At 50.8% G+C, this 9,634-nt stretch overlaps 2 protein-coding genes across 2 annotated transcripts in view; both read left to right on the forward strand.

Moving 5' to 3' along the window:
* The window catches only part of FOXG_10804 (uncharacterized protein), a 1,965-nt gene extending 1,243 nt beyond the window's left edge, over nucleotides 1–722 (forward strand). The window contains exon 2 of the mRNA XM_018390284.1: nucleotides 67–722. Coding sequence (XP_018248701.1) covers nucleotides 67–515 — 449 coding nt within the window. The 3' untranslated portion in view covers nucleotides 516–722. The remainder of the gene's footprint in view (nucleotides 1–66) is intronic.
* Nucleotides 723–1,163: 441 nt separating this feature from the next.
* FOXG_10805 (uncharacterized protein) lies at nucleotides 1,164–9,599 on the forward strand (the record flags this gene model as incomplete). Its single annotated transcript, XM_018390285.1, has 9 exons — nucleotides 1,164–1,638; nucleotides 1,693–1,760; nucleotides 1,815–1,929; nucleotides 2,002–2,131; nucleotides 2,182–2,347; nucleotides 2,399–2,641; nucleotides 2,700–3,562; nucleotides 3,611–8,453; nucleotides 8,505–9,599. 9 exons carry the CDS (start codon nucleotides 1,164–1,166, stop codon nucleotides 9,597–9,599), a joined length of 7,998 nt encoding a protein of 2,665 aa, XP_018248702.1.
* Between the last annotated feature and the right edge of the window lie 35 nt (nucleotides 9,600–9,634).

Here is a 9,634-nt window from a genome sequence, read left to right on the forward strand (position 1 = left end):
CCGACTCGAGTCCTGTATTCATCGCCAATGCAACGTTCTCGACCTCGACCAACACCACGCTACAAGCGCTTCGGCAGCAGCCACTGGCGAGAACCGCCCTTCTAGTGAGGGAATCTGTGGCGGCGCTGACCAAGGCCCCGCAAGTGCACGCGCAGCTACATCTCTTGAGGGAGTCTTACGCGAAGGACAAGGAGAACCCTCCCGTCTTTGCCGCCCAAGACGCCTTCATCCTGGTCGTGTCCAACTTTAGTAAAATGGGCTTTTTTGACTCAATCGACTTCTCCCCCGCTGTCATTGCCCCCGCCACAGTCGGTCATGGGAAGTCTCCGGGCAAGCTTGCATGGCACCAGTGGACTTCGCTGGAGCACAATACGCACATTCGTAACATGTTCCAAGTGGGTGGCAAGGATGGCCAGGGCAATACGTGGATGATGGCAATCTTGCCGCCCGAGACCTGGGCCGTGGTGGAGGGGCATTTAGCCGGGCTCGCGGATGCACGGCCAAGCAAGTTGTAGGATCTGGCTTACGTGAGGCACAGTTCTGCGGCTCTTGGGCTGCTGTCCAATAGAGCGTGCCATACATGTCTGAGACCCCATCCTTTCGCCACCTTCTAGGGTAGCTGATGCAACCCCACGATCCTTCCGGTCGGAAATAATAAGTATCTTTCATTTGCCATTGGCAGGTTAAATACTATACTACTATATCTGTCCTTCTGAGCTCTGAATCGTACTATAGTGAAGGCTTATGGCTCCACGATCCTACGCCTGGCCACAAGGAGCCATTGATTCCGATTTTGCCTAGAGCGGCAAACAAGCATTGACTAGCCGCGCCGCCACCAGATCTTGGAGATATTCTCGTGCACGACCGAACATCGGATCTTGATAGTTGACTGCCGACCAATTTAGCCTATTGTTATTATGACGCGAGAAAAAGCTGTGATCCATCGGGCTCGCAAGCCAGAATGAGCTGTTTCGTCCGCAGGGACGGGACGAGCCTGAATCCTTCGAAGAGGGGAACACCTTGGCCTGCGAAGTAGATACGTGACCAGTTGAGAAAAGTTATAGTTATAGTGTACAAGAACAGAAAAGGTGATATATGTAGACCGTTTGTATTGTTTCTCCCATACAAATCTAAAACCATCGTATCGTTGTCGCAATAACGTCATGTCTCGAAATATAAGCCCCCCGACCCCGATCGCCATTATCGGCGTTGGTTGTAGGCTTCCAGGTGGAGCTAACAACTTAGACAAGCTATGGGAACTGCTGTCGGAGGGCCGCAATGGGCAGACTGAAATTCCCAAAGACCGCTGGAACGCAGATTCGTGGTTTGATGCTTATCCAGATGCAAAGCAGTCTATGGTGACCAAGCACGGATATTTCCTCCACGATGACATTTCCCAGTTTGATGCCAAGTTCTTCGGCATCTCGAGCGCGGAAGCACACTCGATGGATCCGCAACAGCGTATCTTTCTTATGACGACGTATGAAGCTCTCGAAGACGCTGGTATTCCCGTTGAAACACTGCGCGGCTCCAACACTGGCGTGTATGCCAGCATATTCGAGAGGAGCTACGACCGCATGGGACACAAGGACTTGTCCACGATTGGTAGGACGCACCTGAATGGAACAGGCGAGTCTAGTAAGTCGATGCAGCTAGCCAATGATGCCTGTACTCACGGCTCACACCAATCAGTCCTATCAAACCGAATATCGTACTGTTTCGACCTGCGGGGTCCCTGCATGACGATTGACACTGGCTGCGTATGAAATCCAAGAACTGAAATGTCACACGAGTGCTTTACTGACTTTGCGTAGTCTGGTAGTCTTGTCGGCTTGCATCAAGCATGCCACAGCCTTCGATTGGGCGAGTCGAATCTCGCCTTGGTTGGTGGCTCGCAGCTTGTCATTCAACCAGATGTTCTAAGCATAAGTGAGTTGTTCTTCGTCTGCACTGCCTGTGAATCGTAAGTCAGACACGAACATCGCGCTGATATCCATGTAGTGAGTGGCATGGGAATGCTCAATCCAGATGGAAAGTCCTATGCCTTTGACTCGAGAGGCGCTGGGTATGGACGCGGTGAAGGGGTTGCCACAATAGTACTCAAGCGTTTGGACCACGCGCTTAAGGACGGGTAAGTCATGGATCCTTCGAAGCCACTCAGCATGTTTACCAAGATGACAGTGATCGAGTACATGCCATCATCGCCAATTCGGGCATGAACCAAGACGGCAAAACGCCAGGCCTGAACACTCCAAGTAGCGAGGCACAGGCAGCTCTCTCCCTCCGTGTATACCAAGAGGCTGGACTGAATCCTGCCGATACGTCATTCGTCGAGGCACACGGCACTGTAAGTCTCTTGGTATGTCAAAAGAAGACTCAGTCTGAGAAGAATAATTAGGGAACGCAAGCAGGCGACCGCGAGGAGATAACATCGATATCCAAGGTCTTCTGCGAAGGATCTGGCAGGAGAGATGACCTATACGTCGGCTCAGTCAAGACGAACATCGGCCACCTTGAAGCTACTTCTGGCATCGCTGGCTTGTTGAAATCCATACTCGTTCTCAAACATGGCCAGATTCCTGCTAACCTCAACTTCATCAAACCAAAGCCGTCTCTAAAGCTCTATGAGAAGAAGATAAAGGTACAAACAAGTTTTAAAGTCATCAAACTCGATAAAGGACGCGCTAACATGCAAGCAGATCCCAAGTGAACTTACAAAGCTGCCAACACCACAGCACAATGGCCCGGCTCGAGTATCTGTCAACTCATTTGGGTACGGAGGAACTAACTGTCACGTTATCCTTGAAGATCCAGGCTCCAAACACCAGCTTAACGGGAATACGAATGGGACATCCACTGATCAGAATGGCACTCAGTCATGTAATGGAGCCACCAATGGATCCATAAACACTCACTTGGCTTCTCCGAATGGATCTTCAATTCCTACTGATGTCACTACTGTTATCGATTCTACTCCGCAATTGTTTGTTGTTAGTGCATCAACCGAGAAGGCTTTACTCTCAACACTTGAAAATACCAAGCAGTGGGCAAATACCCATCTACTGAATCCTCAGACTCTACGTAGCCTTTCTTACACGCTGGGTGTTCGCAAGTCTGTTCTATCATTCCGCCGAGCTATCGTCGCATCGACATGCATGGAGCTGCTGGAAGAATTAGATCAAATGGTTCATCCGAAGAGAGCGACCACTCTTGCACCGCTCACCTTTGTCTTTTCCGGACAAGGTGCCCAATGGCATGCGATGGGTCGTGAACTAATCAACTCGTCACTATGCTTCCGACAATCAATGATGGCTATGGAGAGTACCATATTGAGTGAAGGAGGCTCGTGGAGCCTCATTGATGAGTTACTCAAAGCGGAGAGCGAGTCGCGGATTGGCGAGGCTGAGATCTCCCAGCCTGCGACGACGGCCATTCAGATTGCGCTTGTGGATCTACTAGAGAGTCTTTCTATAAGGCCCAGCCGGGTTGTTGGCCACAGCTCTGGTGAAGTTGCTGCTGCATATGCTGCCGGTGCCTTGAGCAGAGACAACGCCATCATTGTGTAAGTCAAGTGCATACCCTACGAGACGATGTAACTGATGTTCAATAGTGCCTATCACCGTGGTGTTGCTTCCTCGAATGCAAAAGCAGCGGCTGAGGTGCCTGGCTCCATGATGGCAGTCAGTCTGGGAGAGGCCGAAGCGCAGCGATACATTGATAGGGTTACAACTGGAATTGTCAGTGTAGCCTGTGTGAATAGCCCAGAGAGCAGTACAATCTCGGGAGACTTGGCTGCCATTGAAGAGTTAAAGTCTCTACTTGACGCCGAGGGAATCTTTGCCCGCAAACTTAAAGTTGATACTGCGTATCACTCGCATCATATGCGGCGAATCGCACAGGATTACCATAAAGCGATGCAAAATATCGAGTCCTCTGACGTACGAAGCGATGTTGCATTCTACTCAAGCGTTACCGGTAGAACCAAATCAGCAGCATTCGGCGCCGACTACTGGAGCGAGAACTTAGTATCGCAGGTCAAATTCAGCCAGGCATTGGCTTTGCTGCGGGATGATCAACTAAGAAACGAACCGGGGATGGACACAAGTATTTTCATCGAAATTGGTCCTCATCCAGCCTTGGCAGGCCCTTCCAGTCAAACACTTGCACCATCAGGGGGCGCAAAGTTCAAATTCGAATACTTCTCTGCCCTCGTGCGTCACAAGAACGCTGTACAGACAGTCTTATCCCTCGCTGGCAAGATCTTTGAGCTAGGTCTCAAGGTTGATCTGGAAGCCGTACTCAAGATGACCGATGAAGGAGAGCCTGAAATTATCCGAGATTTGAAATCTTATCCCTGGGATCTTGCTCCATTCTGGCACGAGTCTAGACTAAGCAAGGATCACCGTTTTCGCAAGTTTCCACCACATGATTTAGTCGGCCTACTAGATCCGGCGAGCACTATTCAAGAGCCGCGCTGGAGATATCTCATCAACTTGGACGCCTTGCCGTGGCTGCGTGATCATGTGGTCGAGGGCTTCACATTGTATCCGGGCGCAGGCTACCTTACCATGGCTATCGAGGCAATGAAGCAGCTTGTACAGCTGAGAGATGCTAAGCAGTCGATTTCAAGATTCATCCTCCGTGATGTGGTCATTTCGAAGTCCATTGTCCTCAACGAGTCAGACAATGACGAGCAGTCTGGCGAAGTTGAAGTGCAGCTCAGCATGTCCACCTCACGCCAATATGAAGGCAGTCGTTGGGAAACGTTCCGAATTTGGTCATATGAGAATGCGAATGGATCATGGACCGAAAACTGCTCAGGTGAGATTACGGTCGAATATGAAAGCACTGAGGATGATGAAGTGAATGGGGCAAGAGAAACAGATTTGCGCAGGGAAGAATCGATGCAACTCCTTAATGATGCTCGACAGAGCTGTAATATGGAGATGACAAAGGCCGAGTTCTACGAGTTCGCCAAGCTTACCGGCAACCAATGGGACGGGGCATTCAGTCCGATTGATTCTTTGAAATACGGCAACAAAAAAGGCCTTCTCGATATCATTGTTCCAGACGTGGCTTCTTTGATGCCATATCGCTCCTTCAGACCTCACATCATTCACCCAATCACCCTCGATGCTGTTCACCAACTCAGTGGGATACTTTTCAAGAAGTTTGTGTCCAACGCTCCCTGTGTTCCAACAAAGATTACTCTGCTGGAAATTGATGCCAAAGTCTCGTCACGAGCAGGCGATAGCCTGACTGCCGCCATGCAGATTGAGCCCGATGGGCCAAAAGCATCTACAGGTCAGTCTTGGGTGTTCCAAGAAGAGACGGATGGCCAGTTCAGACCAGTCATCAAACTTTTGGTTAACCTCAGAGCCATCGGCGAGGCGCATCAAGATGAGAATCGGCCCTTCGTCCAGGATAAAGTTAATCGGCTAGAATGGAACCTGGATGCGGATTTTATGACAGAAGCTTCGTTCTCTCATTTTCTCTCCACCACACTGGGCTTGGATGAGAATATGACATATAACTATGAAGGAAGCAAAGTTTCTGCTGTCGAAGCTGAGGAAAGTTTCCTTGTAGCCGACCAGGCGGCATCCATTTGGATCCGGGATGCACTGAGCTACGTTGAGACCAACAACGTTGAGATAACGAGCCCTCATCTAGTCAAGTATCTTGAATGGATGAAGAAGTGGGTTAGCTCTGACTATTGCAGCCAGATCATGTCAGACTTATGCTTGGAGGATGAAGTCAGCGTATTGAAGCGCATTGACTCCCTCACCAATGCACCCGAGCTGCAACTACTTGCACGTGTCGGCAGAGCTCTTCCCGGAATTCTAAGCGGTACATCCGATCCCTTGAGTGTTATGCTGGAGGGGAACCTCCTGATAAGGGCTTACGAGGGTGGAACCTTCAGTGGTGACTATGAAGCTGCAGTTGCATATCTTCAGCTTCTAACATTCAAGAATCCGCGACTTCGCTTTCTGGAGATTGGCGCGGGGACGGGCGGCTGCACCAAGCGACTTCTCGGTGGAATTGCCAGTCGAAACAGTAGTGGCGGCCTTCCCATCGGGCAGTACACGTACACGGACATATCAAGCGGCTTCTTTGAAGAAGCTCGCAGCACCTTCGCCGACTGGGAGTCTTATATGGACTTCAAGACGCTGGATGTGGAAGGCGATCCTCTCGCACAGGGTTTTCAGCCTGAATCATATGATGTCATCGTGGCATCGAACGTTCTGCATGCGACGAAGCGGATGGACGTCACGATGGAGCATGTGCGAAAGCTTCTCCGCCCTGGCGGAAGCCTCATCCTCGTTGAGAACTCACCTAAAGGCGCAGTTATCGGTCTCATATTTGGCACCCTATCTGGATGGTGGGCTCATGAGGACGAGTTCCGAGAGGACACTGCGCTGATGTATAGAGAGCAATGGGATACGATACTATCAAGGAACGGCTTTGGAGGAATACATGTTGCGCGCAACAGCATGATGGTTTCCAAAGCTGTGGCCTCGTTCACCAACGGACATAGTACGGGAAACAATAGGATTGTACTCATCGAAGATGTGGCCGATGATGGGATCGTCGAGATTTCTAAGTATATCAAGTCTACTTCGACCGATGTCCAGATAAGCGAGTGCACATGGGATCGAGTAGATACTAGCGAGGACACGCTCTACTTGGTCGTTGATCGCGCTGAGACGCCTCTACTCCTCGACCCTCAGCCTCAATTATTCACGACACTCAATGCTCTTCTTGCCTCAAAGGCCAAGATACTCTGGGTCGTCATTCAAGATACCCCCGATCCAGTATCAACGGCATACAAGGGCGTGGTAAATGCTTTTATACGAGTCCTCCGTCGCGAGAGTGGCAACACTGGGTTCGTCACGCTCGACATCCGTGATCCTGCTCCCAGTCCCGAGGTAGCCGGGCACGCAGTAGCTGGGGTCTTACAAAAGTGCTTCTGGCCAGGGACTCAGGATGAAATGTCTCTGGAGCCTGAGATCGCCTATGAGAATGGCCGACTACTGATTCCTCGGGTATTGCCAGATGCCACATTTTTGAAATGGGCTCGTAGCAGCTGGAATGACTCTACTATGACCCAGACAGAGACTGCTCTTCATCAAGGTGACCGGGCTCTCAAGCTTGAAGTCGCTACTCCCGGCTTACTAGGCTCTCTCCGATTCGTGGATGGTGACTTGTTGCCAGAATTAGGAGCTGACCAGATCGAGGTCAAACCAGATGCCTATGGGGTCAACTACAGAGATGTGTGCGTGGCCCTCGGACAAATGAATTCCGATACGCAAATGGTCGGCGAATTCGCAGGCGTAGTAACAGCCGTTGGCCCAGATATGAGGGACTCGTTTCAGGTGGGAGACAGGGTCATGGGCTTTGGTGCTCAGCCATATAGCAACCTGTCACGTGTCAACGGATACCATGCCCACAAGACGCCCAACTGGATGAGTAACACTACAGCAGCATCGATACCATACGCATATGTGACTGCGTACCAATGTATTAGGAACCTGGCCAACCTCGAGAAAGGACAATCCGTTCTCATCCATTCTGCATCCGGAGCGGTTGGGCAAGCGGCAATTCAACTTGCCCAGTCCATTGGAGCAGAGATCTTCTGTACGGTCGGCAACCGCGAGAAACGGCAATTTCTCATAGAAACTTACGGCATCCCAGAAAGTCATATCTATTCTAGCCGGTCTGGTTCAGTTAAACAGAGTATCATGCGTCTTACAGGAGGGGAGGGTGTGGATCTTGTGCTGAGCACATCAACGGGAGAGATGCTTAGAGAGAGCCTTGACTGCGTTAAAAGTTTGGGCGTCTTTATTGATCTGGTGAAGACTGAGATGCACAAAGCCTCTCTTCTGAGCATGGCTGCATTTGAAAAGTCAATCACATTCCATCCCTTTGATCTGATAACTCTGGCTACACGAAAGGCTGACCAGATATACCGCGTTCTTGGTGAAATCGTCAAACTCATTGGGTCAGGGGCACTTTTTCCGATGGAACCAGCCAAGGTGTATCCCATCGAGCAGGTCGAGGATGCTTTCCGCCTTGTGAGTGCGAGAAAACACATAGGAAAAGTTGTTCTCGTGACACAGCCCACTTCAAGAGTCAAATGTCTACCGGCGCAACCAACACCTCTGCGACTTCGGAAAGACGGAACTTACATCGTGGCAGGAGGTCTTGGCGATCTACCTTCACGGATATGTCACTTTTTCGCTGCCCGTGGAGCCGGACATATTGTCTCCCTCTCTCGGCGCACCATCGGCGATGAGACGAGACGTAAGCATATGGCAGCAGTGGAAGCGCATGGTGGTCAGCTCCACCTACTGAAATGTGACATCACCAATGAGGAGCAGATGAGGAATGCTGTCTCATTTTGCAGCGCGCTGCCTCCAGTAAGAGGCGTTGTGCAGGGGGCTTTGGCTCTGAGGGTAGGTTACTGTTATCCACATGGACCAATGCAATATTCTGACACTTTCTAGGATCGAACCTTTTCCCAAATGACTGTCAATGAGTGGAAACAGCCACTTCAGCCCAAAATTGTTGGAACCATCAATCTAGACAAGTATTTCGCCAGCCCGGACTTGGCCTTCTTCGTGGCACTGTCATCTATTGTGTCAGTGATTGGCAAGTCTGGCCAGTCGAACTACGCAGCTGGCAATGGCTTCCAAGATGCCTTTGCACGCGCTCATGCCAATCACCCGCATACTCAGTATGTCTCCCTCAACATCGGCGCTGTCTCCATTGATGCCCACGGCGCTTTGGAGGCATCCCAGAATGAGACCACAATTAGTACTATTAGGGCAAGTCTCCGACAAAACAGTGTCATGGATATCTCCTTTGACGAGTTCTTTGCAAACTTCGAATACCTCATGACAGATCTTGCTCAAAAGGATGGCCTACACCAATCAATCCAGGGAGTAACGCGTCTGTCAATGATGGAAGCCAACGACGAGTATCTGCTCGATAATCCCGTTTTCAACCAATTACAACATACTCTGGAGCAAAAGACCACTGGCGCCGCCAAAAGCGACAAGATCGACTTTGCAGAGGCCCTGGCTGGTGTCAAGACCATGGTCGAGGCCGAGCAGCTGATCCAAGACGCTGCACTCGCCAAGTTTGCTGTCTTCCTCGACCGACCGATAGAGGAGATTCGGGTCGATCAGTCTTTAGCCACAATCGGGCTGGATTCTCTCGTCAGTATTGAGTTGAAGAATTGGATGGTGCGCACATTCCAGGTTAATCTGCAGACATCAGAATTGAGCGGCGCCGGCAGCATCACAGCCCTCACGGCCACAGTTGCTTCGCGATCTAAATTGATTCCTGATGAGATCAGGCAATCAGGACCGAAAGAAATTGGCACCGCCACAGAAGAATCGTCTTTATCGACCGGCGAGCAGGTTCAGACTAATCACGGCTTCTATTGTTGCCGGACTTGCAAAGAGTTACCCAGGTACCCGCTCGTCGACCTCGACGAGGCCGTCAAGGATCTTCTCAACAGCATCGGCCATTTTGCTCACACCCGGGAGAGTACAAAGAGCTCAGTCGCAAGCCCATGCCCTAGCAGCACCAGATAGCCTTGGTCGCAGACTCTACAATAAACTGCGTGCCC

This window comes from Fusarium oxysporum, chromosome 7 (assembly GCF_000149955.1).
Source record: "Fusarium oxysporum f. sp. lycopersici 4287 chromosome 7, whole genome shotgun sequence".
Taxonomy (NCBI): domain Eukaryota; kingdom Fungi; phylum Ascomycota; class Sordariomycetes; order Hypocreales; family Nectriaceae; genus Fusarium; species Fusarium oxysporum.